We start from the raw sequence: 27,557 nt of genomic DNA on the forward strand, positions 1-27,557 counted from the left end.
CCAGACATCATGCTTGTTGGCATGGACAGAGACGGTATGACAGAGCCCCAGCTTTGTCCATCAGCAGGGCTCATCGGTCAGATGTCAGAGCTGGAAAGGCTCTCAACATGCCTCTGAGGATGGGAAAACTGAGGCTAGAGAAAGGCAAGGGCTTGTTCAAATCACCTAGTGAGGTGGTGGTGGCGGGATCTAGACTGGAATCCAGATCTCCTGATCCCCACCCTGGGCTTGGCTCAGGCCCTTTTCCTCTCCCAATGTTGCTTCCTGGTCTCTGCAGGCATTTGGACGTGAGATGGGGGCTGGGCTTGTCCACCTGCTGGAATCTGCAGGAAGCAGTGCCGGCTGCCCCTGGAGCCTAGACTTGATGGCTGGGCAGTTGGAGAGCTCTGCTCCACCCCAGGGTGCTGAGCCTGGGGGCAGCACCATCTCCCTGACTCCCTCCCCAAGGTGCTTGCAGGCAGGACTTTTTCGCCACCTCTGTCAGAACCCTCCAGCAGCTCTGCCTGGTTCACCAGGTTGACCCAGAATTCTCTCTCCAGGCTATTTAAGGCCTTTCACAGTCTGGCCCTGGGTGAGCACTGGACTGGGTCAGTGGTCTCAGCTTTGTGACCTGGCTCTGCTATTACCCGTGATCTTGGGTGCATGTCTGGATCTCTCTGAACTTCTGTTTCCTCATCTGTTGTCTACTGCCTTGGGTTTTAGTGAGGACCAGAGGAAAGGCTGCTTGATGACCATCTGAGTAATGGTTTCCTCTTCAGCCTTCACTGTCATTTACGCCCAGAAGTCCTCTGCCTACACCACACTTGTTCCGCCTGTCCTGCCTTTCCGGACGCTGGGGCTTTGCCTGGAAGGCCTTCCCCGTGTCTCCCTAACCCCAGCCCTTCCTTCAGGCTCAGGCCAGTTCAGCTAGTGTTTAGTGCACACACGCTTAGTGCCAAACACTGGAGATTAGGTTAAATTAGGACAGGAATTCTGCCCTCGAATAGTCATGCAGACTCAACAAACAAGTTTTACCCTTGCCCTGTGCCAGGCTCTGTGCTAAGTGCTGGAGAGTCAGTGGTGAGTAGGACAGGGTCCCTGCCCTTGAGCAATCTGGACGGGAGACGGCCAACCAGCCACACGGTGTGAGCAGACTCTTTTGGTCTGCTCAGTGCTCCCATGTCTGGGTCTCATGTGGTCCTCACAACAACCTTGTTAGGTCACTGAGGCAGGAGACGATCATCCATTAAGCAAATACTGATTGCAAGCCTACTGTGTGCCAGGCCCAACTCTAGGTGCTACGGACACGACAGCGATTGGGACAGTCTGCCTTGACGGAGTTCGCATTCTGGGTCAGGGGAACCGTCAGTGAGCACATACAGACAGTCAGGAAGTGATAAGTGCCCTCAAGAATGATAAAGCAGGGTAAGCAGATAGGAGGGTACGGGAAGGCCTCCCTGAGGAGGGACCCATAAGAAGGGAGGGAATCTGCCGTCCATGTCCACGTATTCAGTGTAGAATGTTTCAGGCAGAGGAGCCAACAAATGCAAAGGCCCTGGGGTGGAATCATATTTGCATCCAAGGAAAAGCAAGGAGGCCAGTAGCGCCAGAAGGGAAGGAGTGGAGGCAAATCCGGTGTTTGCCACTGGATTGGGTTATGGGTTGTGAGAGAAAGAAAGGAGTCAGGATGATTCCAGGGTTTGGGGCCTGAGCAACTGAGTGATGCTGGGGAGACGGGGACCATGGGAGGAGGAGCAGGTTTGGGGGTGGGGAAATGAGAGTTCAGCTCCTGTGCCCTTGCCACTCTGCAGGTCCACCCTATGCACACCCAGACACACCAGCCTCAGGGTCACCCCACGCCCATCCCACTGGAAGCCTCCCCATCTCCTCAGGCTCGCTCCAAGCTCTGTCCTCTGAGAGTCATTTTCTTTCATCAGTGTCTTTCTGGCCTTTCTGAGTGGTCACCAAAACCTAGTTGAGGGGTGCCGGGCACCCCTTCTTCATCACCACCCCCAGACGCTGTGAAGCACATAGTAGACTCTGTAGCCAATTGAGCTGGGAGGGGTAGAAGGGGCCCCAGATGCCTCCCCAGGGCGCTGTTCCCTCTTCCCCGCCCAGCTAGCACCACCTAAGTCCTGTTCTCTCTTTGCAGCTCCCCCTCCCTCCTCTGCGGCAGCTGAAAATGGGGCGCCAGGACTTGCTTTCTGCACGGCTGTTGTCCTGGAAATGGTAGAATTTCTCTTTGTGTTGCTTTCCTACGGCCACCTCTCTGTACTCCACCTCTCTATATCTGAGTACGATGATATCGTGAGCAAGTTCAAGTTATATCTAATGAATTTAGTTCATTGTTGTGCTTCTAAGCTAAGTGACTTTCACCTGGGACATTAAGAACAACAGGTATTTGGTATACTCAATTTCAGTTTTCTCTTAAATTTGGATTTTGCAAACTACACACTACCCCCACCAAAAGGAAAAGAAAAACCCAGCTTTCCCAGGGCTCTAAGGTTTCTGGAAATAGAACCTCTATTATTGAACCTCTTGTTTCTTCCCCACCCCAGGTGTGGGGCAGACTGGTGCTTGGAGCTCCTGCTGCTGTCTGTAAGTCCTGAGAGCAGTCTGGCAGGAGTCACGACAGGGCTGGGGATGGGGATGGGCAGGGAGGGCAGAGCCCGAGCTCGGGAGTGGCATACCTGGGGCACCAGGAAAGGAAGGGGATGGTGGCTTGAAACCAGACTGATGCCAGGTTCTTTTCCAGCTCAAGCATCCTGTGCTTTCCTCTCCTCCACACTCTGTGGTTGAAATCTGGGGAGCCCAGAAAGGCCTCCTTTGAAACGGATGTGATTGATTTTTCTGATACCAGTGGTACCACAGGGTCAGGAGAAAGCAGAAGCCGAGGCCCTCTAGTCTCACTGCCAGCCACAGAGGCAAGGCCTCCCTGGAACTCTTAGTGGAGGACCTCAGAGTATAAGGAAGCAGGCTTCAGCCTAATGCCATCGTGGAGGGACCATCCAATACACGATGGCACAGGCGAGGCCATACACGCAGTGAGGTTGCTTCACAGGGGGCAGGGGTTGGGGGCTGGGGGCGTGGGGTCTGAAACACTGCTCTGTAACCCTGGCTCTCTGACCTTGGGGCACGTAAGTGGTCATCCCTCTGACCTTCTCTTTACTTACCTTAAAATGGGGGCAATAATAGTACCTACTGCAATAGGGTTGTTGAGAGAATTGAACAAGATGCTGCAGTGAAGTGTTTAGCGCAGTCTCTGCCCCATAGAAGCAGTCACAGCACAGTGTGTAGCATACACCATTTACACAAAAATTTTAGACTTATAGATACCGAAAAGCTTCGAAGCTTATATAGCAATCTGTTTCGGGGGTTAGGGGATTATAGAATGGGTATAGGAAAAGGAGAATCACTGGCGGATTATTCTTCGACTTAGCGAACTTATATACTTCTGGAAAAAAGTTTTAAATGACCATGATTTTGTTTAAATCACCATAGTAATATATTTCCATTTTGAAAAAAATCAAAAGAAACCAGTGTGTATCACATGGTCCCCTGCCAGGGACCCAAACCAGCCACGAGAGTCTTTGGAGCCTGAGGTCCTACTCACCCCGCTGAGCTGCTGCCCTTTCTGGCTGCGCGGAGACCTCTGCTGCCTGCCGTTGCCTGCTGGAGCTCTGTATCTTGTCAACACACACAGGCTGTTTACTGCCTGTCCCTGTCGTGTCCCTGCCTCCCCGCCCCTCTGTGAGTCATCCTCCACCTCACTGCATGGGGACTCTCCAGCCAGCATCTTTCCTGTGGGGAGTGGGGAGAATCTGCAGGAGTGAAATTCATTCAACAAATGTTTATGGAGAGCTTGGGTGATTGGGGAGGCTGGACTAGGTACCTAGAGTTGCTGTTCCAGCTCAGGGTGGGGTGAGGGGGAGTAGGGGGTACTGAAATGGGTCTTGAGACCCAGGGAGAAGTCTGGTGGGAGTGAAAGAAAGGGCAGGAATAGAACCTGGCTCAAGGGCCAGGCCTGAAGGTCAGGGGCCCCTCTGAGGCCTGCGGCATCAGCTCGGGCCCCTTGACTTGGGTCCTTGCACGCCTGCCTCCTCCAGCTGTGTGCCAGCACCTTCCTCGCTTCCAGTCTAATTTCCAGGCTGGCTGGAGGCCTCAGGGTCCTTGGAAGGCTTTTGAGACGCCCTCTCTGTACATTTGTTCACTCTTCCCCCATCAGCCCCCCTGCCCTCCAGACCCAACTTCAATTCCACATCCTTTAGGAAGCTTCTGTCATTCCCTTAACCCACTCATCCTGAGCATTATTTTCATGGGGCTCAGGATATTTGGAAAGCCACCTCAGATCCATTCGACAGGATTAGTGCCAGCCCCGTGTGCTGGGCTGCCAAGTCGACTAGAACACCAGCTACAGAGCTCTCACTCCTCAGTTTGCAGGAGCACCCGACTCAGCCTGTGGGTTCAGGGAAGGCTTCCCAGAGGAGGTGACACCTGCGCTGGGTTTTGAAAGGTGGGTAGAAGTTCAAGGTGAAGGATTTCCCTCTGTGTGCACAGAGATGGGGTTTGGGGACTTCTAGCAACTGGAGGACAGGGGTTGATAGGGATGGGAGGTTAAGTGCTAAGGGTTAACGAACCTGGAATCCTGATCACAGCTTCCCCTGCCAGGTCTCCAAGAGGGCCCGGCAGTCACAGCATCACTCTGCTTATTGCTTTCGAGTCTCCTTGTCCCCCCTGCCCTCCGGCCCATGTGGCATTTCTGTCCTTACCTCTCCTTTATCAATCATCTCTGAAGTGTGTCTGCCACGTCACAATGTACAGGTGCTTCTGTATCCAGTCCCTTGATTCTCAGTTGTCTACACCTGAGGAAACTGAGGCCGTCTGTGGTGTAATGATTTGCCCAAGCCTCCTGGTTACTAAAGGGCAGAGCTGGGCCTCAAACCCAGGTTTTGACCTCCTGGCCTAGTCCTCTCTTCCCCATGCCTCAGGTGGCCCAGCGTATGCTGTTGTGTTCTCAGCTAGCTTATTAGCTAATTTCCCACCCAGACTCGATGTTCCCAGAGGGTGGAACCCTGTCTCCCTGAGATGTAGGTTGAAACAGGCAAGAGATAGAGGTACCATTTGGAAGAATGATGGGAAAAGGCACAGAGAGATACTGACTCCACCAGCATGGGGAACAGTTCTTCTCCAGGTACTTGGAACAGATTTATTTTTGGCTGTCTTGCAGGGGAGGCATATTGCAGACTTGAATTCTCTTCCTCTTGATGCTCACAGGTTTAGTTTTCATTGATGCAGCCTGGCACAAAGAACTGGCAATTAGGAGACCTGGGTTCTAATTCTGACTCTGCCACTTCCCAGCTAGGTAGCCTTGGGCAAGTCACTTCACCTCTCTGAGCCTCAGTTTCTTCATCTGTCAAGTGGGGGTCAGGATATGAGATGAAATGAGAGGAGATATGTAAAAGCCTTGAATCAGACACTCTAAGTGTCCAGTAAGTGTTTTTCTCCTTCTCTGTGCTGGAGATTGTATCTTAAAGTGAATCATGATCAAATATAGTCTTACTGAGTGGGCACTGTTGGTTTATATTTTTTTTAAATTGTCACTCATTGGGTGACTCCTGTGGGCCAGGAGCTCTAAATAAATTATCTTAGTGACACAGCCACCCTGGTCACTGGGTGACCAGCTCACTCATCACCCCAGTGACAGAGGAGGGACCAAGACTCAAAGAGACATGTAACAGGTATTGCGCTAAGTGTTTTACATACACCATCTCATTTAATCTTCTCAGCAACACTCATATTTGGATATTGGCAAAGGCTTGGCGAAGTCAAGCCTTCCTATATGTCTTTTTCTTTCCTTGTTTTCCATTCATTCATTACCCATACATCCATTTGCTACGTGCAGGGTACTTATGCTGGGGTCTTTAAAGAATACAGACCCTAGAATGGCTTTTTTCCTGCTTCTCTCTCTGGTAAACTTCAAAGCCCAATTCAGATGGTCCCTGCTCTGGGAGCATCACCTACTCTTGAAATTTCAGAGCCCCCTTCCTTTTTCCCACACTTCACATCTGAAAGTCAGTTTTATCTCAATTCACAAATAGTTAGTATGCCTACTCTATGCTGGCAGCTGGAGACCCAGATGACTCTAGAAAGTTCCCACCCTTAAGGAGCTTGACACCTAAGTGATGGACAAGTGCGCACCAGCAGGTCATGATAACGTAGAGTGATTCATGTTATACCTGGGTTTTGAAGATTATAATAATAATAGCAGTCACCGCTTTTTGCTAACATTGAGTGCCAGCATTGTTTGGCATTCTTTGCCTGATGATGTCCTCTTGTGCTCCAGAAACCTTCTGAAATAGGCTTTTACACAGATGGGGAAACTGAGGGTAGGAGATGTAACTTGCTCAAGGCCACCAAGCTAGTCAGTGGCTACACCCTGATTGGAACCCAGGGCAGAGTGGCGAGTGCCACACGTCTTTGTCTCTGCCGGTCTGGCTGCAAACCTACTGAGGCGCCGCCAACTGCGTCTGGTTTATCTTTCTCCCTGGTCCTCAGAGCTGACGTTGATGGTGGGAAGAATCGACACTGAGAGGAATCTGACTCAAGAACAATCAGAGCCCCTCCTACCCCAAAGAACCCTCCAGCCCCAGTGGAGACCGGAGCTGAATACAGACCAGGCAGGCAGGGGCTGAGCAATCTGACAATTCCCTCCTCCTACCCTAGGAGTTTAGGAGAAGACTGACCCCTTCTGGCTGAGTTAACTGGGGAGTGAGGCGGCAGGCTTAAAAGATGGGAAAGATTCCCCAAGGTCTTTCCTCGGCCTCTAGAGTGGAAGAGGAGCAGTGGCGAGACTTCCCTGGAGAAGAGCTCCTGGAAAGAAATACCTCTGGCACCCTGGGAACCACTTTGGGGCTCTTCAGTCCTGGGTTCTGATGCTCCCCTTAGAAACAAAATAAGAATAAAACCAGGGATAATGTAGGGAGTGGCTAAGAACACAGACTGGAGCCAGACTGCCTGGATTTGAATCAGTTACCAGCCACTTGACTTTGAGCAAGTTGCTTCACCTTTCTGTGCCTCAGTTTCCTCATCTCTAAAATGAGGGGATGGTAATTGTGACTTCCCAGAGCTTGGTGAGGTGCAAGTAAGTTAGATGTGTCAGCACACTGCTGTAAACTATAGAGTACCAGGCTTTACTTGGGAGGTATTACTCATTTACCTCAGTATTTCATTACTGTAGTTGAGACTGGTTGCTGGGGCAGTTGAAGAGGGAGTTAAAGAAACGGAATTGCTGTGCCACCGGGAATCCCTTGGGACCTGGCCGAGTTGCAGCCCCAGAGCAGTCCTCAGGCCTGGAACTAGGGCGGCAGAGCCCATCACGTGCCCCTGGGTCCCTGGTGACCCGGCACTGGTGGGCCAAGGAGGCCCCTCTTCCCGGCACTCTCCTCTGACCGCCAGGGCAGGGGAAAGATTCGGGAAGTGGGACTGCGGTGTCTGGTCACCCCGGCAACCAAGGGTGATGTGGGACAGCCTTGCCTGCCTGCTCCACTGCGCCAGTCTCAGCAGATGCGGACAGTCTGAGGAGCTGTAAATAAAATGTTCTCATGGTGGAGAGCAGAGAGGCTGCAGAGGACCAGGAGCCCCCTCATCAATCTGAAGTTTAGTCCAGTGCCTGTTCCGTTTACGTGTGTGTGTCAGAGAGAGAGTATGTGCGTGTGTCTGTGTAAGAAGGAGAAGAGGGTGGGTGTGTGTGTTTGTCAGAGTATGTGTGTCAGAGAGAGCAAGAATGTGGGTGATTGTGTGCATGTGTGTGTGTAAGAAAGCGAGTGTGTGTCAGTACGTGTGTGAGAGTGAGTGTGGGTGTGAGTGTGAATGTGTGTCAGAGAGAGTGAGAGTGTGAGTATGTATGTATATGTGTGTGTGTGTGTGCCCACAGTGCCCCCACTTGCCCAACTGCCACCTACACTGGACAGAGTGAGAAACACCTCTCCCCTCCCCCAGCCTCTTCACATCAAAGGGAGGCCAGCCCCAACCTGTGTCGGAGGGTTTGCCCCATGGTGGGGATGTTGAATTCCACACCTTCTCCTCCTGTCCTTGCTCTGGGAGGCCTGGGTGCTCCTGAAGGAGGCCGTGTGGCTTGAGTGCTCATTGGACTTGGAGCTTCACGGGTTCTGGTGGTGGGACTGGTCGTGACCACTGACAGGTCACCGCTTCTCTTTGAGTCTCAGTTTCCCCAACCATGTAATGGAGGATTTGGATGATTTCCAAGGTCTGTTTCACCTCTCACGGCGCTGGATCTGATTCTAACTGCCTCTGCCCCACCCCTGATTCCATCCTGGTGACATCACCACTGCCACAAGTTCGAGCCTTGGATGTTTTGCCTCATGTCTTGGCATCTTGGGGTCTTGCCTCAGTGCTGGGCCTTTGTGAGGGGACCAGGAACCCAACTGTCCCCTTTTCACCTCACTCAGTGTCAGCAAGCTTCCTGCGCTTTGAGGGGACTCTTCAGGGGTACAGGGTGGGTACTCCACAGGGTGGAGTCAGGGCCTTGGGAGAGGGACACGCCAGAACAGGCCCTCAGGCCCCCTTCCACCGTGCTGATGACAGAATCTACCCCCTCCCCCTGAAGCTGCTTTCCAGTAATGTGCCGCCTACCCGCAGGCCAGGAGCCAGCGTGGATCCCAGACCTTCCTCCCCAGCCTGGGCCTGCCCCGCCCCCCCCTCCCCTCGCCTTCGGGGCCGGAGTTCCTTCTGTTCTCTGAGAGGCAGGGCCAACACAGGAAGACCTGGGAGGATCTGCTCCGGGAGCAGGGCTCCACCCCAGGTACTCTGGGGGCTGGCTTATTTGAAGAAAGTAAGATGCTCTGAGCTAGAGTCGAACTCCTCCATTAGACTCTGGGGAGGCTACTGAATTTTGCCGGAGCCCCAGCTTTCTCTTCTGCAAAATGGGAAATGGGGACAATACCTATCCCACAGGGCTGTTGTGAGAACTAAAGAGATGACATGTGCCATGCTCCCTGCTCAGGGCCTGGATCCTGATGCACCTTTAGGAGTAGTGAACATTCTTCATGTTCTTGTTCTTGGCTTGTTTCACACAAATACACACACACACCCCCCCAACCACCACCACCACCACCCCCACCGGGGCTGTGGCTTATTTGTCTCTGGGTCTCCGTGCACTGCCTGGCACTTCCTGGGGCCAGGAAAGCCCTGTGGATTGGATGATGGCAGAGAGGGCGGTGAGGCAGTTTCAAAGCCTAACATGCTAGGTGGAGGTGGAAGCTGGCCTCCACCTGCCCTGGGCTGTCTCTTTAGACTCCGCCTTCTCCTGAGGCAGCCGTTAGTGCTCAGCTCCCAGGGGTGGGGGGTAGGGGTGTGGAGGTCAGCTGGCTGGGTTTGACTTCCCCAAACTCACATGCTGTCCTGTCTCCCCAAGGATATGGTGTCAGCCACACATGGTGGGGGGTAGAGGTACAGGAATGGTGTTCTGGAGAGGCAAACTAGACTACACAAAGTTCTGCAGGCAAAAGAGGATGTAGCTCATTTGCAAGGAATTTGTCAAGGTTGAAACATAAGAATAAACAGTGGGGGGACTTCCCTGGCGGTCCAGTGGTTAGGACTCGGTGCTTTCACTGCCAAGGGCCCAGGTTTAATCCCTGGTGGGGGAACTAAGATCCCGCAAGCCGCACGGCACGGCCAAAAAAAAAAAAAAAAAAAATTGACAGTGGGGAGTGGGGAGCACGAGACAGGAGCAGGACCAGATGATGGAGGCAGTGCTGAAAGTTTGGACTTTAACCTTTTAGCAAGTGCGCAAGGGAGACTCGGACTCAACCTGACCTACCCTTCCCAGTGTACCAGCCGGGTGAACACTGAGGGTTACTGAAGGACACTCAAAGACAGGGGACGGGGGAGGGGGCCTTTTTAGCAAAAGAGGTGACTTTTGGTCAGGTCTGTTTTCAAGTCTCCTGGCCTAGGATGGAGATGCGTTTTTCCAACATGTTTTGAGTATCTCCTGGGTGCTTGGCGCTGTGACAAGGTTCTGGGCCAGATAGTGTACTGAGTCTTGAATTGTAGCTGTACTGGCACCACCCAGATCAGTACCTGAGAGCAGGAGGGCTTTGGGCATGGGGAGGGATGTTCCTCTTCCTTCCCAAGGATCTCAGGGATGAAGAGAGCAGAGACCTAGCCAAACAGTTTATCAGGAATCATGTGGGTCCTGGCCAAGCCCTTTGCATTTTCAGATCAGTAGATATTTGTTGAGTGCCTACTGTGTCCCCAGCCCTGGAGATATAATCATAAACAGATATGGAATCTGCCTGCACAGAGCTTACAGTCTAAGGAGGGGAGGAGAGCAAGAGCTTTCACCTTGAGCAAAGTGTCAAGCAGACTCTCTTAACTAAGAGGACTTGGGGGTTATGTGCCTGACATGCAGCTAGATGCCCAGGTCTTCTCCACCCACCTCCTCACCCAAAACAAAACAAACACCCATAGCCAAACCCATAGCGTTGAGAGGTGCCCTCTCTGAAAGGGATTTTTGCTACCTCCCAGCTCTGGGTTTGGAACCAAGGGGACCCGCTGCAGAGAGTGGCCTGCTGCTACTGCTGGTCAGGACCTGGCTTGGGGAGATAGTTGATGGGTCTCAGGCAGAGGGGCATTTTATGCCTTAATGGGGAGGAAGGAGGGGTTGACTTAAGGAACTGCGGAATTTGATGGGAGCTTCTGAGTCAGACCTGGGTTCTGTCCTGGTTCTGCTACTGATTTGCTGTGTGACCTTGGGCAAGTCCCTTCCCCTTTCTGAGCTTCAGTTGCCCTGTCTTTAAAGTGGGTGGAATTGGGCTAGAAACAGGGTGGCAAACAGGTTTTGTCTCACATGCAAAACTGATGTATTGGTGTCGGCTTCCTGAGCAGCTCTCTGGGCTCAGCAGGAAAGCACGCAAGTCTGGGATTGGAAGTTGCTGCGTGCGTTCTACACGTTTGCAGGCCCCTGGCAGTATGATTCCCCAGGTTCCTTCCTGCACTGATACTCTTTGACTCCTCTGTGCTTCTTCCTATCTCCTGTGTCACTTCCCCACCAACCATTGTCTGCCTTTTGCTTAAATACCTCCATGATGAGGAACTGGCTGTCTTCCTTCAGACAGAATTGTTGGATTGTTAGGCCTGGTCTTGAGCTCACATCTGTCTCCCTGAACTTGTGCCTGGAAAGTGACTTGGGTTCAGGTGTAGGTAATGCCCTTAGGATTGCAGATAGAAGTTGTGAGAGGGGAAGGCACCAGAAAAGAACTCCTACCCTGACCTGGGCAGACAGGGTGGTCAGGGAACTTGGAGGTACTTGGAGCCTCAGTAATCAGTGTATAATTTCTGCTTTCTGGAGGCATACAGAGCTGCTTCTTTCTACTACTTTATGACAGTGACAGAGATAGCATCTGTATATCCTTTGCAAAAAGCCCTTTAACAACATCATCACTTAGTTTATACAGCAACCCTCTGAGGCTGGTATCATCAGCTCTGTTTTACAGGCGAGGAAGCTGAGGCTCAGGAAGTTAACAGAGCAGCCCTCTGAAACCAAGCCCGTGCCCCTCTCACCAGCTGCCCTCCTCGTCCCCAACCCCATCCCCAGCCTTCTGTTCTCCTTGCTCCCCGCAAGCCCACGCCTCCCATTCTCTCCCCCTCTGCAGGTTTCCATGTGATCCCCACCATCTCGAGCATTGTCCCGGAGAGCTGCCTGCTGATCGTGGTGGGGCTGCTGGTGGGGGGCCTGATCAAGGGTGTGGGCGAGACACCCCCCTTCCTGCAGTCAGACGTCTTCTTCCTCTTCCTGCTGCCGCCTATCATCCTGGATGCGGGCTACTTCCTGCCGCTGCGGCAGTTCACAGAGAACCTGGGCACCATCCTGATCTTCGCTGTGGTGGGCACGCTGTGGAATGCCTTCTTCCTGGGCGGCCTCATGTACGCCGTGTGCCTGGTGGGCGGCGAGCAGATCAACAACATCGGCCTCCTGGAAAACCTGCTCTTCGGCAGCATCATTTCAGCCGTGGACCCCGTGGCCGTGCTGGCCGTCTTCGAGGAAATTCACATCAATGAGCTGCTGCACATCCTTGTCTTCGGGGAGTCCCTGCTCAATGACGCCGTCACTGTGGTGAGGGGGCAGGGACCACACCCACGTGCACACAAGACGCAGATCCGAATCCAGGTCCAGAGTGAATCCCACATCCACCCGCTAATGATAGTAATAAGATAGCAAATGTCCATTCCTGCTTGCTGTGTGCGGACATCATGATGGGCACTGGACATGGATTATCTCATTTCATCCTCATGACCACCTTAGGAGGTGCTTATTATTCTCACTTTACAAAGGAGGAATCAGGCTCAAAGAAGTTAAATAACTCGCTAGAATATGATAGAAACAAAATTAGAAGCCAGGTCTGTCTGACTCCAGGGCCTGAGCTCTTGGCCTTACCAGGTCGTATGCTCTGTCCTTGATGGATTGTGGTACGATCTTGGTTAAATTACTTATCCTCTTTGTACCTCAGTTTACCCTTTATAGACCGTTTAGTCTCTGAGGGGCATTTCAGCTTTCATGTTAGCTGTGTCTTAAGTTAGAGTTTAATTTGTGCAGAGTTCAGGGGCAGCAATTGTGGAAGGGGACCTTGCCTCTAAAACCTCCAGAAAGTGACAAGTAAAGTGGGTTGGTTTGGGTTGGCCACTTCCTTACTGTGTGACCTTAGGCAAGTGACTGTACCTCTCTGGGCCTCACCTTTGACAGCTGCAAAGTGGCAGAGTAGTTAGTGCTTTCCTTCCAGGTCTAGCGAGGACAGACACCCCCTACTGCAGGGTCTGCACGTGGCAAGGCTGTATATGTTTGCACATACCCTTCCTCCCAGTCGGCTTCCTCAGGAAACAGATACGTGTATGTGCACACTCACGTTATGTTGTGAAAACACCTACACCCCCCTCCTAGCTGGACCCCTCAGAGAGCAGCTGCCCGCACAGGAAAACACAAGGACATGTGTGCATGCTCTGTGCACGCTCGCACACACACTCCCACTTCCCCCCCAGCCCCTCAGGAAGCCGCACCTGAAAGAAGTGACAGACGGTGGTGGTCGGCTGCTGACAGCCTTGGCTTCCTCGCCCTCTTCCTTCCCTGCCACCCTCGTCAGCTCCTCGTGAGACTGGTGGAGTGCTGCTCAGCCTGACCTGAGCAGGCTGGCGTCTGTCCTGTCTCTTCTTGCCCAGGGTTACCACACCAGCCTGTTGCCCCATCTGTAACAGGGATTGCAGTGCTTAGCCTGTCATCCTCCCGGGGTTCTGACAGGAGCCACACTCACTGATGTCTGTAAAATCAGCGGGTGCCAGAGACGAAGCCCTCCCCAGAGGATCTGGGTGTTGGGGTCCAGGTTGGCACTACTGGGGAGCAGCAGGGCGTGGTTGCAAGAGTGGATACCTCAGTCCAGCCACCTAGGGCCACGGCCACACCTCCCCAAGACGGTGGCAGCGTTGGTGGTAATCGCTGGTGTTCACTGAATGCTTCCTGTCGGAATATGTACTGTCTCATCTAATCTGCACAGAAACTCTATGAGCTTAGCATGGTAATTTTCCCCAGTTTTCCAGGTGAGGAAACTGAGGCACTGAGAGATTAAGGAACTAGTCCAAGGTCATATTAGCTGATCAATGATGTAACTGGGGTTCAGATCTACACAGTCTGAGTCCAGAGTCCAAACGCTTACCAGTATGCTACTCTGCTTCTCTAGTCCCAGTGACAGTGGTACCAGGCCAGAAAGGAGGACCTTGCCCTCTACTCCTGCCCCATTGGCCCAGGTGATGCACTTTAGGGACCCATGAATTTCCTCAGGCCAGGAGTAAGTTTAGGTAGCCCGGGGCTGAGAATGCACTGCTGTCCTTCACCGGAGCCCTGCCCTGTCTCCCAGACGGCTGTGTCCTGGCAGCACCGGGGACTGGCCGGTGCTTGGCATCTCCCCTTCCTGCCTAGCCCCAGTCAGGCCCTTTCTAGAGCTCTGGGCATGGGTGTGAGTGCCCCATTTTCCAGACAGTAGAGCTGAAGGCTGCCCCAAGCTGAGTGGCCTCAGGCCTTTGCCCTGGAGCAGAGGTGCCCTGCTTCCAGGTGCGGCCCAGGTACTGGGGGCTTTGGAGGGTTCTGTCTCAAGGATCCTTAGGTCCTCTTCCCCACTCCCTCAGCGTCCCCCGGGCCTGGACACTCCCCAGCTGGTTCCTAGGTAGAGCTGTTTAGGAGCAGGCCAAGAAGCCAGCACCTAAGAGGGGGCAGAACCTCCAAGCTGAATCCCCAGGGAGGCCCCGTCCACTGCTGTCAGGGAACAAGCTCTAGGCCCAGTTCTGCTGCTGCTGGGCTGGGGGCCATCTGGCAAGTCGCTTCACTACTCTGAGCGTAAGTTTAGCAAGGGAACAAGCATCCTTAGCCCGCCTACCTCTTCAGGCTGTAGTGTGTCGAGCAGAATGACCATAATCAAAGGGCTTTACAGTGTATGAAGTGCCACTTAAAGTCTGATGGTAGTGTTACAATGACCGTTTATTTCCCCCGCCCGGAGGTGGGGAAGCCATGGAGAGCCTCTAGCCCCACAGTGCCTGAACTTGGTGGTTCATTGCAACCACCTGTTGAGCAGAGATTTCTGGGTCCCACTTCCAGACAGTCCAAGTGGGGTATGTATGGCCTGGCCGTGTATATTTTCAGAAAACTTCAGCGGTTAAGTCCTGTCCTAGTTCATTATCTGAACTTCCCCTGCTTTGTGCTGAAGGAAAAGCCAAAATCCAGGCAAGGATATGAGAGGCGAACTTGGTGCAGTAGCAGCTAATACTGTGATAGGCACTTTGCCTTCATCGACTAATTTAGTCTCACAATGGCCCTGTAAAGTCGGTACTGTTACCCCTATCTTCTGGTCAGGAAAACCAAAGCACAGGGAGATTGAGTAATTTGCCTCACGTATACAACTGGGGAGCGGCAGAGCCAGAATTTCAACCCAGGTGGTTTGGCCGCAGAGCTGTGCCCTTTACCTGCACAGCACATTGCAGGCCCGAAGACCCTCTGGCCCCGAGGCCGGTGGTTTTGGCACCTGCTTGGTGCTAAGGTTTCTCTGCTACCACATGGCCGTGGTCAACGAAGGGGATAGGATCACCCTGGGTGGACCCCAGGGAGCCGTGGGGCAGGGCCCCACCCTCCTGCCGACCAGCCTGCGCACTCTTCCTAGGTCCTGTATCACCTCTTTGAGGAGTTTGCCAACTACGACCGCGTGGGCATCGTGGACATCGTCCTCGGCTTCCTGAGCTTCTTCGTGGTGTCCCTGGGCGGGGTGTTTGTGGGCGTGGTCTACGGGGTCATCGCAGCCTTCACCTCCCGGTTCACCTCCCACATCCGCGTCATCGAGCCGCTCTTCGTCTTCCTCTACAGCTACATGGCCTACCTGTCAGCCGAGCTCTTCCACCTGTCGGGCATCATGGCGTGAGTCTGGGCGTGGTGTGGGGGGCTGCCAACTCAGATTCCCCAGGCTTGTAGGGTCAAAGGGAGCTACCCAGCGCCCAGCCCCCAGATCCAGACTCCAGGTCCCGGGGCTGCCCCTGAAGCACTGAGTTTAAGGTTCTGGAAAGTCTCAGCCCAGCTATTTCTTCCCTTCATTTGTCGCAAAGGGAACCCCTTGTGGTAGCCGGACACAGTCACTCGCACTTGCTGCTCCCCTCAGCAGCCCCAGCAAGGAGGCTCCAGGCTTCCCTTGAAGTGAGGGTCCTGGAGGTCCTGAGGCCCCAGATGGGTCTTGAAGCCGGGGGAGTGTGGAGAGGCAGTGAGGTGCAAAGGTGCTCACAGTAGGGGAGGCCATTGGAAGTGTGGAGGCGGGGCCGGATTGGGGCACTGGGGGTGACAACGAGGAGGCTGGGCCAGCAGGAATGGGGCCCAGGTGTGGGCACCAGGCTGGGAGGGCTTGGGCTGCTGCTCGGAAGAGAGCTCCCCGTGGGGACCCTCACAGGTTAAAGGGACACCACACTCGGGGGGATAAACCCGAGGCCGCAGACTTGACTTCTGTGAGGTCGAGCGGCAGCATGGCCTCGGGGAGAAGGCACAGGCGTAGGAGTTGGGCAGCCCTTCGTTTGCGTCTCAGCTCTGCCACTCGCTGGCCGTGTGGCCGTGGGCAGGCGACTTTATTTCTGCAAGTCTCAGATCTCTCGTCTGGAAAACCCAGGAATATGCCTGTGTCTACAGGGCTGGGTGAGAGGATTGAGTGAGAACAGGTGTGCAAAGCCCGCAGAGGCGTCTGACTCGTAAGGGGAGCTCAGGAGATGGGCACCTGTCCGCCTCCCTGGCAGTGGAGGCGCTTTGGGAGGGTGCAGCTCGACTCTGAACCCCGAACCCCGCTCTTCCCTGACCCCAGACTCATTGCCTCGGGAGTGGTGATGCGCCCCTACGTGGAGGCCAACATCTCCCACAAGTCCCACACGACCATCAAGTATTTCCTGAAGATGTGGAGCAGTGTCAGCGAGACCCTCATCTTCATCTTCCTCGGCGTCTCCACCGTGGCCGGCTCCCACCACTGGAACTGGACCTTTGTCATCAGCACCCTGCTCTTCTGCCTCATCGCCCGAGTGCTGGGTGAGGTCCCGGGCCCGAGCCAGGGGAGGTGTGTGTGCGTGGTGGGGTGGGTGCTGTGTGTGTGTGTGTGTGAGAAGGGCGCTGGGTGGAGGGGCTGGGGTTGGCTCCTGGCTGGGCTTCCCCACTCCTGCTGTCTGCAGTGCTGAGGCCACGATGGGCCCTTGAGGGGAGAGAGGGACGTGCTTGAGGTGCATCCGTGATCTCTGGGGAGACAGTCGTGGTGTGCCAGTGGAGGGGCCTCAGGAGCCCTGTGATTCTGAGCCTGTCGGTGTCTGGGGAGGGGACCGAGGCCCACAGAGCCAGGTCTGTGAGTGTTTGGACTTTAGCACTTTCAAAGCTGCCTGCAGCTCCTCCCAACCTCTGCTGCCAGCCTGGGGTGCACACGGGGACCAGGCCTTAGGCCCTTGGGTGCTGCTTCACCTTGCAGGCAAACATTACCTCAGTGATTGCATGGCTTCCCCGCTCTGGATCTCACCTCCTCTCTGAGGTTAGGTCTGGGTGTCGCATTTACTTGCTGCACTGTCTTAAAACCCCTTTAATCCTGGGCCTCATCCTCCAGAGATTCTGGTTCTGTGGGTTGAGATTGGACTCCGAACTCTGCATTTTTAAATAATTTTTTATTACAGAAGATTTCAAACACACAGAAAAGTAGATCCATGTACCCATCATATTTAATAGGTATCAACTTGTGGCCATCTCTTTTCCCATCCCCCTCCTGACCTCCAGCCACTGGAGGCCTCTGTAATGTCTCTAAAATATATCCAGGTTGAGGGACCCCCTTAAATTGAAGATCCACCCAGCTCTTGGACTGAGGGATCTGGAGCATCTTGGGCTGAGGGACCCGAGAAATGAGTGAGCTGGGCGGGCTTACTAGTGGAGGCTTCCTCCAGACAGAGCAGTCTCTCTGCTGCAGAAGCCAGGAGGGCCTGGGACAGCCTGACCCCTCTCTTCCCGTCCCCGGCAGGCGTGCTGGGCCTGACCTGGTTCATCAACAAGTTCCGCATCGTGAAGCTGACCCCCAAGGACCAGTTCATCATTGCCTACGGGGGCCTGCGAGGGGCCATCGCCTTCTCCCTGGGCTACCTCCTGGACAAGAAGCACTTTCCCATGTGTGACCTGTTCCTCACGGCCATCATCACCGTCATCTTCTTCACCGTCTTTGTGCAGGTGCTGGACGGGGTGGAGCAGCCCTGCCTGGGGACCCTGACTCTACCAGGAAAGAGGAAGCACATGACCCGAGAGGGGGCCCATGGGTTCTAGTCCCAGCTCCACTGATGACTAGTGCAGTTATCACAGGGACAAGCCACTCCCCCTTTCTGGGCCCCAGTGTCCTAAATTGTAAAGGGAGAGTTGTGATCATGCGTCATTGCAAAGTGACCAATCAGAATGTAAAGTAACCAGACTGCTGCCAAGTTTAGTTAGGAATCCAGATAGCATTAAGAGGAGTGGGTCCAGTCAGCAGGCCCATGATGCTCATTGTAGGGGCTTAAGGAAGTGGTTTAATGTCGTAGGATCTTAGTTTCTGCATCTGTAAAATGGGAATAGTAGTGCAACATGGGGAACTGGAAAGGTCCCTGAGCTGGCCAGCAGGAGGTCTGGAGTTAGCCAGAGCTCTGCTGTTGTCAGTGTGACCCCGGGAAAGACTCTCCTCCCATCTCTGGGTCTCAGATCCCCATCTGTGAGGTGAGGGGACTGAACTGGATGATCCTGAAGAACCCTTGCAGCCTGCTGGCCGTGATTCCTGTGCATTTAAACAACCCAGACTTAGCTGAGAGCCTCACCGCCCTCAGAGTCAAGGAAGCCCAGCCTGAGATGATGTAAATTGCTTTTCCTTATCTGACCTGTGACCTTGGGCAAGTGAGAAACACCCTGTCTGGGCCTCTGTTTCTCTACCATCCCTTCCATCTTTCCTGGACACTAATCCTGGCCAGGCCCTAGATGGGAAACATCATTGCCTTCTCGGGAAAAAACAGTAGAGAGGAAACTTCCTGGGGCTGGACTTGTTTTCTGTCCTTTAAAAGGAGAGGGGACTGCCTCTTTTGTCGTCTTACCCTGCTTCCATCTTCAAAAATATTTTATCACCTTGACTTTGCAGTTGTATATGCTAATGGTTTACCAAGCCCTTTTTTTTAATATAAATTTATTTATTTATTTATTTATTTATTTATTTTTGGCTGCATTGGGTCTTAGTTGCTGCTCACGGGCTTTTCTCTAGTTGCAGCTAGTGGGGGCTACTCTTCGTTGTGGTGCGCGGGCTTCTCATTGCGGTGGCTTCTCTTGTTACGGAGCACGGGCTCTAGGCACACGGGCTCCAGTAGTGGCTTGCGGGCTCTAGAGTGCAGGCTCAGTAGTCGTGTCGCACGGGCTTAGTTGCTCCGTGGCATGTGGGATCTTCCCAGACCAGGGCTCAAACCCGTGTACCCTGCATTGGCAGGCGGATTCTCAACCACTGCACCACCAGGGAAGCCCTACCAAGCCCATTTTTAATGAAAGCAGCTTTGAGGTAGGGACCTCCCTGCCTGAGTTTGAATCCAGCTTTACTACTTCTGTGAGACCTTAGGAAGTTACTTAACCTCTTTGAGTCTCAGTTTTCTCATCTGTGAAATGGGGATAATGAATGGGCTTACCTCTTAGGGTCATTGTGGGTATTGAAGTGCTAATCCTAGTAAAACACAACTGGTCCTGGCACACGGCAAGTGTGCAGTTAAATTAGTTGCTGCTGCTCTTACTAGGTCCTCCTTGGTAGCAGTCCTGCAAGGGGGGCAGAGCAGAGGTGGTCCTCCCTGTTAGCCAGGCCTGACTTCCCTGGGGTGACAGAACGCATCTGTGATGGAGCTCACACTTGAACCCAGGCCCTCTGACCCCTGACCTGGGCTAGATGCCTGTGTGTGAGTCACTCGGCTGGATGGGCTGTGAAACCGCTGGCTGTGTCTTTGGGAAGAAGCGGGCCTTAAGGACCTGCTTTATATAAGTGCTGCTGGGAGGTTGGGAGATTGGGGACCTCAGATCAGAGGGCATCCCAGACTCAGGGACGCTGGGGTGGGGGACCTCTGTGCTCTCCCTGCCAGAGTAGCAGAGCTAGAGTGCCTGACACCCACCTGCCCCCCAGGGCATGACCATTCGGCCCCTGGTAGACCTGCTGGCTGTGAAGAAAAAGCAAGAAACGAAGCGCTCTATCAACGAGGAGATCCACACACAGGTACTGGAAGCTGGGCCTGGGCCCTGTGTTGCAGGAGGAGGCTCCGGAAGCTGGGGAGCAGCTAGGCCTCGCGTCCATGCCCTCAGTCAGCCCCTCCTCCCTCATCCCAGTGCCCGGGTGGTCCTTCAGCCTCCTGAGGTCACCAGGTCACACCATAGGGAGGTGTGGTATGAGCAGCCGAGAACTTGAGGAAGGGGCGTCATGCAATCTCTGCCTCTGCAGAAACCTATCCCAGGCATCGGCACAAGTGGGTTCAGAGAAGGGGTCTCAGCCGGGCCCCAGTGGCCAGAGGGCTTGAGGTTTCCCTGGGGTTCAGGATGAGTGAGGTATAGGTGCCACCTCCTGGCTGGTCCTGGAACTATAGGGCTGGGCTGAGCAGAGCTGCACTAGGGTGGAAGGGGGGCGCCCATTCAGCAGTCTTGGTAGGGGAGGAGCCCAGTAGTAAGGCTTGACCTGGCCCTGGGCCCGTTTCAGTTCCTGGACCACCTTCTGACAGGCATCGAGGACATCTGTGGCCACTACGGCCACCACCACTGGAAGGACAAGTAGGTGGCAGGCCTTGTGGGCAGGAGGGTGGGGAGGGGCAGGTAAGGGTCTCCCGGGGCCTGGGCATCAACCCATCCCAGGAGGTGGCTTCATCCATGTCCTCCCTCCTCCCACCAGGCTCAATCGGTTTAATAAGAAGTATGTGAAGAAGTGTCTGATAGCTGGCGAGCGCTCCAAGGAGCCCCAGCTTATCGCTTTCTACCACAAGATGGAGATGAAGCAGGCTATCGAGCTGGTGGAAAGTGGGGGCATGGGCAAGATCCCCTCTGCCGTCTCCACCGTCTCCATGCAGTGAGTGCTAGTGGCCAGCCCTGGCAGCCTCTGCAGGCGCACTGACCCCTCGACACCCACCTGGAGCAGGCCCCCTGGGGCATCCTACCGGGGTGGGCGGGAGAGCTGCAGGGCCACACTGAGGACCTGAGGCTTGGCCCACCCTCCCGGCCATCCCCGGGGGACCCTTCTGGCCCAGCCCAGCAGGCCCCAGGGTCCCAGGAGTTTTCTCATCTGTGCCCCGTTATCCCAGGAACATCCACCCCAAGTCCCTGCCTGCCGAGCGCATCTTGCCAGCACTGTCCAAGGACAAGGAAGAGGAGATCCGCAAAATCCTGAGGAATAACTTGCAGAAGACCAGGCAGCGGGTGAGGAGCTCCTCCCCACCCGGCCCCCCCTACAGCAGAGGAGCCCCTCCGCCCCCTCTCTGCTCCAGTCCCGCCCCACACGCCCAGAGCCGCCCAGCCCCTCCAGGCCCAGCTTCTGGGGCCTGCCTTGCCTGACAACTGTTCCTCCCACAGCTGCGGTCCTACAACAGACACACGCTGGTGGCAGACCCCTACGAGGAGGCCTGGAACCACATGCTGCTCCAGAGACAGAAGGCCCGGCAACTGGAGCAGAAGGTGTGTCTGGGACCGGAGCTGCTGGCTTCTTCCTGCACCGCCACCACCAGGCCCTTTTGGAGATAGAGCCACTCCGATCTGGTTTTTTGGCCTCCTCCACTTGTTTCAAAGGCTGAGCCCCCCGGGCGGGTTCCAGAAAGCTGCCTTCTCTCCCTCTTCCCCGCTCAGAGCAGCAAAGAGGCCCCCTTCCCCATTGTGTCCTCAAGCATCAGAGCTAGAAGAGTCTATCCATGTGCTCTAACCCCTCATTTTCTAGTGAGAAAACTAAGGCTCAGGGGAAAGGGACCTGTCCAAAATCACAAAGCAAGGCACACACGCCTTCATTCATTTGTTCAGGAAGCATTTGTGGAGGGGTTCCTAAGTGCCAAGCAGCAGAGTATCCTCTGTGAATCCGGTGGTGAATTGGCCCAGTCCCTCCCTTACGGAGCTTCTCATGCAGTAGCCCGTGCAGGACAGGAAGTGCAAGGGGCCCTGAGCACCTTGAACAAGGAAGTGGTCAGGGTATGCTTAGGAATAAGAGCCACAGGGGAGGGAGTGTGGCAGAGGGAGGTCCAGGCGGAAGGAAGAAGCTGTGCATAAGTTCCTGACCACAGACTGAGGGGGCTCAGCTTTCCAGGAAGCTTGTTAATGGTGTAAGGGTTTGGGCTTTATTCCAAGGGCGTGGAGAGTCATGAAGGAGGTTTCTAAGCAAGGGAACGACGTGGGAAGCAGTGGGGGTGGCCCGGCTTAGGGCAGTGGCAGGGGGAGGAAAGGAGCAGGTAGATTCAAGGGACATTTAGGAGGTGGAAGCAGCAAGACTTGGTCACCAGATTGCGGTGGGACTGAGGGAAGAGGAAAAGGAGTCAGGGGTCATGTCTAGCCTTCCATTGGGGTAGTCGGGAGTGGTGGCTGAGAGAGGGGACACCGAGGAAGGAACAGCTTTTGCAGGAAGATAAGCTGAGTTCAGTTTCAACGTGTTGCATTGAGATATCTGGGGGCCATCCAGGGCCCAGGTGACACTCCTGAGTTGACTCTCTGGGTCTGTACCTCAGGGGTAGGTGTGGGCTGGAGCTAGAGTCTGGGCAAGTGTCACCGTGGGAGAGGCGGGGCAGCGAGGGGCGTGTTCAAGGCCACCCCGGAGTTTGCAGAGCTTGGCAAGAGACTGGACCAAGCCCTCAGGACCTAGCACTGGCCCGGGCAGAGAGGGAACGGGCACCCCAGACACACCAAAGGAGGGTGTGGCCACTGGCCTTGGGCGCCGTCCAGAGGGGCCGCCCAGGCTCACCGCTGTCTGCTCTTCCTCTGTCAGATCAACAACTACCTGACGGTGCCGGCCCACAAGCTGGACTCGCCCACCATGTCGCGGGCCCGCATTGGCTCAGGTAAGGCAGGGCGTAGGGTGCTGGGCGAGGGGCCTCAAGGCTGGGCACACAGTGCCACCATCCCGAGGATGAGGCTCCAACAGGGACGGGCCTCAGAGAGCCCGCGGGGAGGACGGGCTGCTCCCTCCCTGACCTCCTCCCAAGCTCCTCCTACATCGGGTAGAGTTGGGGGTTCACCAAAGGGGGCAGAAGAGTGGCCCTGCCGTCCTCCCCAGGGACAGAGCGCTCCACGTGGGGCTCATGCTGAGGAGCTGGGTGCCTGGCAGGGAGGCTGGAGGCGGCTGCACCGTTGGGATCACCAGCGTGTGGGGAAAACAGGGGCAGGCCTTCCAGGACCCGGTGGCTCAGGAGGGAGCCTGAATTCTTGGTCTGAGGAGGGACTCCTATGGGAGCCCCAGGGCTGAGGAGGGGAACACAGTCCTACCTCTCAGACCCCCGTCCGAGGGGAAGCAAAGCAATCTGCTGTGTTGACAAGGGCTTGGAAAGGCCCCTGTGGAGTGATTTGAAGCACGCCAGGATTGCTGAGGTTCTGTAGGAGTTGCTGGCACGGGCTGAGGTGGGGCGCACGCTGGGCAGGGCTCAGGGGCAGAAGCCAGCTTGTGCCTTGCTCTCTGTCCCCAGACCCGCTGGCCTATGAGCCGAAGGCCGACTTGCCTGCGATCACCATCGACCCAGCCTCCCCGCAGTCGCCCGAGTCTGTGGATCTGGTGAACGAGGAGCTGAAGGGCAAGGTCTTGGGGCTGAGCCGGGATCCAGGAAGGGTGGCCGAGGAGGACCATGAGGACAACGACAGGGGCATCATGATGCGGACCAAGGAGCCCTCGTCCCCAGGCACCGACGACGTCTTCAGCCCTGCGCCGAGTGACAGCCCCAGCTCCCAGAGGATACAGCGCTGCCTCAGTGACCCAGGCCCCCATCCTGAGCCTGGGGAGGGAGAGCCTTTCATCCCCAAGGGCCAGTAGCACTGGGGCCAGCGGGCGGTGCCCGTCCCACCACAGACTCTCCCACCAGAGCAGGGGCCTGCTGGCGGGGCTCCCCTCGTCCTTCCCGACCTGGATTGGCCCTGCCCCTCCCCCTGTCGCATGGCAGCTGGGCCCATAGCCCCCACCGCAGCACGGCTCCCCCTGCCTCCTGGGAAGCGCCCTCCCTCCCACCAGAACTGCCTTCCCAGTCCTTTGGCAGACCTGCTGGGCTGAGGCAAACCCTGCCCTTCCTGATCCAAGCTCTCTCCCACACCCAGACCAGGGCCTCTGAGTTTCCCAGACCTCGGAGGGCCGCCTCCCAATCTGTCACCCTCCTCATTGAAGTCAATCTTAGTTTCTAACCAAAGAGCCTCTGGCTCAGCCTTGGTCCCTCCTGGAAAGGGAAGGAGCCGAGGCCTCTGTTGGCCTAAGCCAGGCCCTCCATTAACAGCGTTAAGACTAGGGGACCAGGCATCTGACTGGGGGAGGGATCGGTGACCCATGGCCGTCCCACCCTCCTCCAGCCAGCTCTGTCACCCTGGCCAGCCACCTGACCTGTCCTTACTCAGAGCTGCAGGCTGAGGGCATCTCTGAGCTCTGTCTGGAGCTGGGGCGCTTTGGACGATGATATGACTCAGCTCTCCAAACTGTGCTCCAGCGGGGACCACTGGGCCCTTCAGGGGCCGCTGCCAGGGGCTCCAGAAAGTGCTGCCTTTTTATCTGTTTTGTTTGTTCACACTTCCATGTATGATTCTATTTGCACAGAGGGCATTCCTGTTTTTAAAACATTTTTGAAAACCTCTAGCTGAACAGAGCTCCAGCCATCCTACTCTGGAGCATTAGCCATCCTCATTTGTGCCTGTCTGCCCAACACTCTCCCCCAAAACAGTCCTCTGTCCCCAGGGCTCTGATTTCAGAAGTGACCTCACCCGCTCACATACACACCCTAATCATGATTTTCTCTAAGTCACAGACGCCGGGCCTCCTGGCACCTTCTTTCTCTTGGGCCTGACCCTCAGTTCCCGCTGGCCTGTTCTTTCTCTCATCCCTCTCCCCTCCCCCATTGGCCCCTGGAACCTCTCTTGTAAGCACTGCACCCAGCTTGCTGTGGAGCCCCGTCCTCAGGGGAGGGGCCTCCCCTGAGCATCTCCCACCGGCCAGGGCTGGTGGGTGGGCTGAGTCCTGGGCCCCCAGAGGCCTTTGCTCACAGACACACACTCCTATTCCCACTGCCACCATGGGCCAGGCCCAGGCCTCCTGGTGTCTGTCCTTCTCCCAAGGGTACTCCTTTCCCCAGGATTGTGCAATAGTCAGAGCGTCCCCCTTCCCAATAGACTGGGCAGTGGGTGCTCATCTGTCCCCCCTCCTCTCCATGTAAGTGCTGTTTTGGGCAGGAGTCACCATGCAAGGGTGACGTTGACAACCATGTTCAAAGCCACCACAGCTGCTGCCGCTCTGCCGCCTGTACAGAAGAAACTGAATCTTTTTCATATTCTAATAAATCCGTGTGAGTTTTTGATAGAGTCGAGGGCTGCTCCCTGGGGACCAGGGACTTGTGGGAGGAGGGTGGCCCAGGGGCCTGAAGGACTTGGCTCAGTGGCCGGCACAAAGAAACACTTAATCCATGTCAGGGGCTGGTGTGGTTATTACTGTGGGTCTAGCACCAGGAATACAGCTGTGAGCAAAGCAAGACGCTCCCTTCAGGCTCCTTCAGCCTCTGGGGAAGAGCAATATTAATCAGTCCTACCAGGAAAACCCGTGTGTGTGTGTGTGTATGTGTGTGTGAATGACAGTGAGGGGAGGAAGGGGTGATGAGGAGGACTTTCCTAAGTGATGGATAGAACTACAGGATGAGCTGAGGTTAACCAGGTGAAGAAGGTTGCAGAGAGTGCCCACATGTTCTAATTGGGAGCTGCATGTGGGAACATCCTAGGATCTGAGGAAAGGCTGATGTGGCTGGGTCAGAGAGTGACAGGAGGGGAGGCGAAGATGGGACCTTGCAGCCCATGGTCAAGATTTTGGTTTATACTAAGGGCAATGGAGAGGCTCTCCGCTCTAAAGTGGGAACAATAACCCCTGGGTGAAACATGCTCAGGAGTGAAATGGGCTCAGCACCAGTGCCCAGTGGGCTGAGTTCAGCTGAGGTTGGATCCCTGAGGTGCATTTTCAGGAGCTGACCGCCAGAGGGCAGTGAGGCCTTGGTACACACCCCTGGCACCCTTGGAACCTGCTTTGTGGAGGAAAGCATCTCCTTTGCCCAGACTGGGACCTGTGAACAGAGCTGGTTTGATCCATAAAATCTGAAGTGGTCCATGCCAAAAGGACCATACGGAGGGACCACACCATCCATTTCTGTATCAGTGTCCCAGCTAGAAACGGATGGTACACTCAAAGGGTTACTGAAGAGCCTTCAACTAAGGAATTCTTTACAGAGGTATGGGCAGGGTTAAGGGAACCTACCAGGGATGGGACCCAGGGGGTTCACATTACAGGAAGCCGTTACAACTCCTAGACCTGAAGAGCAAAAGGAGGGAGTTGTTACTATGGGGGCGGGAGGGAGAATGCCCTGCTGGGGCTGCAGCCATGGGGAGCAGAACACAGCCTCTGCCAGACGGAGCCAGGGGATAAATATTCTGACTTTGATCCTGCTGGTCCCTCCCCTTGGTCAGACCCATCTGCAAGCCAAAAGCAGAGGCACCTGAGTGACTTCACTGAGTGTAGTCCACAGAGGTCAGCCTTCCAGGAATGGAACAAGGGGAGAGTGGATTTAGAGGGGAGACAGGGTATCCAAGCAGAGCAATTCCTTACCCCCCTTCTCCCCCACCATTCACTCTTGTCCTTGTTAAACTCATGTTCCTATTGCTTAATGGTTACAGAATTTGTTTGGGGTAATGAAAGAGTTTTGAAAATAGATCATGGTGATGGTTGCACAAATGCCACTGATTGTTCACTTTAAAATGGCTTGTTTTATGTTATGTGAATTTCACCTCAATACTTAAAAAAAATTAAGGGGTAAAGAAAGCTCATCCCTAACAGGGAAAAACAGTCTCACCAGCCACCATATCCTTGTCATCCTTTAGTCACACTCACCTGGAGCCTAACTTAGTCATCATCAAGGCTCTTTCAATCAGCAGAGGGGGGATAACAGCAGAAACCTGCTCCAGCCCCGCTTCTGTAGCTGGTCACAAGGCCTGAGTTAGAAGTCACGCCTTCTTCCTCCCACCCCTTCCATGCTCCTCTCACCAGCTGCCAGCACTTTGGCTGATCTGGTTCTTTGCCAGGTGTGTGTGTGTGTGTCCTAAGTCTTTATTCCTATGCGATTCAGTTTCTTATTGGTCTTTGGTTTATTGGGTTGCCGTTTCCCACTGTTGTTATTAGACATGGGAGATCTGAGAGGTACCCAGTGAATCCTCTGGATTCCAGATGTGGCCTTCCTGCCCACCCTCCATTTTCCAGATTCATCACTCTGTCTGGTACAGTTGATGCCCACTCTGCCTTTTAGTTAAGCAACATACAGAGCTCAAAATGACCAGAAGGAAGACTCTACTTCCAGTTTCAAGGAACCACATCTGTGTTGCCTGGAGAAAGTATTCCTCCCTTGGACACTAAGGACTCCAGACCCACTGAACACAAAGTTGAGAGATGGAAAGCAAAAATTCCTCCAGGAGGTGAATTGGAATAATAGTGAGAGGAGCCACCTCCACTTCCACCCCTTGGTCCCTGGGCCTCTGCATTCTGGCTGTGAGAGAGGTGGAGCCACTGATTTTAAACTTATACTGCATCCTACACGTCAATAACCTAACCTTGAAAGTTGCTGTCTCCCAGCTGGCGCTGAAGGTTTCTCTATCCAGTCAGCTGCTTTTGAGCGATGGGGCATATTGTGTGTCCAGTACGTTCCATGGGTGAGACCATTGCTATGTGCCCTTCACCATAAAATGAAAATAGGCAATGTGTGGGATAGCATAGTGATGAATAAGCAAGTCCAAAAATGATGAGGCTGGCAGAAGCACT

At 54.7% G+C, this 27,557-nt stretch overlaps 1 protein-coding gene across 1 annotated transcript in view; it reads left to right on the plus strand.

Annotated features, from left to right (window-relative positions):
* Positions 1-25,048, plus strand: part of SLC9A1 (solute carrier family 9 member A1) — a 50,208-nt gene extending 25,160 nt beyond the window's left edge. Inside the window, exons 2-12 of the mRNA XM_061184675.1 lie at positions 11,652-12,112; positions 15,195-15,445; positions 16,368-16,585; positions 17,550-17,752; positions 19,695-19,784; positions 20,259-20,329; positions 20,448-20,621; positions 20,854-20,968; positions 21,122-21,223; positions 22,512-22,584; positions 23,206-25,048. Coding sequence (XP_061040658.1) covers positions 11,652-12,112; positions 15,195-15,445; positions 16,368-16,585; positions 17,550-17,752; positions 19,695-19,784; positions 20,259-20,329; positions 20,448-20,621; positions 20,854-20,968; positions 21,122-21,223; positions 22,512-22,584; positions 23,206-23,546 — 2,099 coding nt within the window. The 3' untranslated portion in view covers positions 23,547-25,048. The remainder of the gene's footprint in view (positions 1-11,651; positions 12,113-15,194; positions 15,446-16,367; positions 16,586-17,549; positions 17,753-19,694; positions 19,785-20,258; positions 20,330-20,447; positions 20,622-20,853; positions 20,969-21,121; positions 21,224-22,511; positions 22,585-23,205) is intronic.
* The last annotated feature ends 2,509 nt before the right edge of the window (positions 25,049-27,557 follow it).

This window comes from Eubalaena glacialis, chromosome 3, assembly GCF_028564815.1.
Source record: "Eubalaena glacialis isolate mEubGla1 chromosome 3, mEubGla1.1.hap2.+ XY, whole genome shotgun sequence".
In the NCBI taxonomy this organism is placed as follows: Eukaryota; Metazoa; Chordata; class Mammalia; order Artiodactyla; family Balaenidae; genus Eubalaena; species Eubalaena glacialis.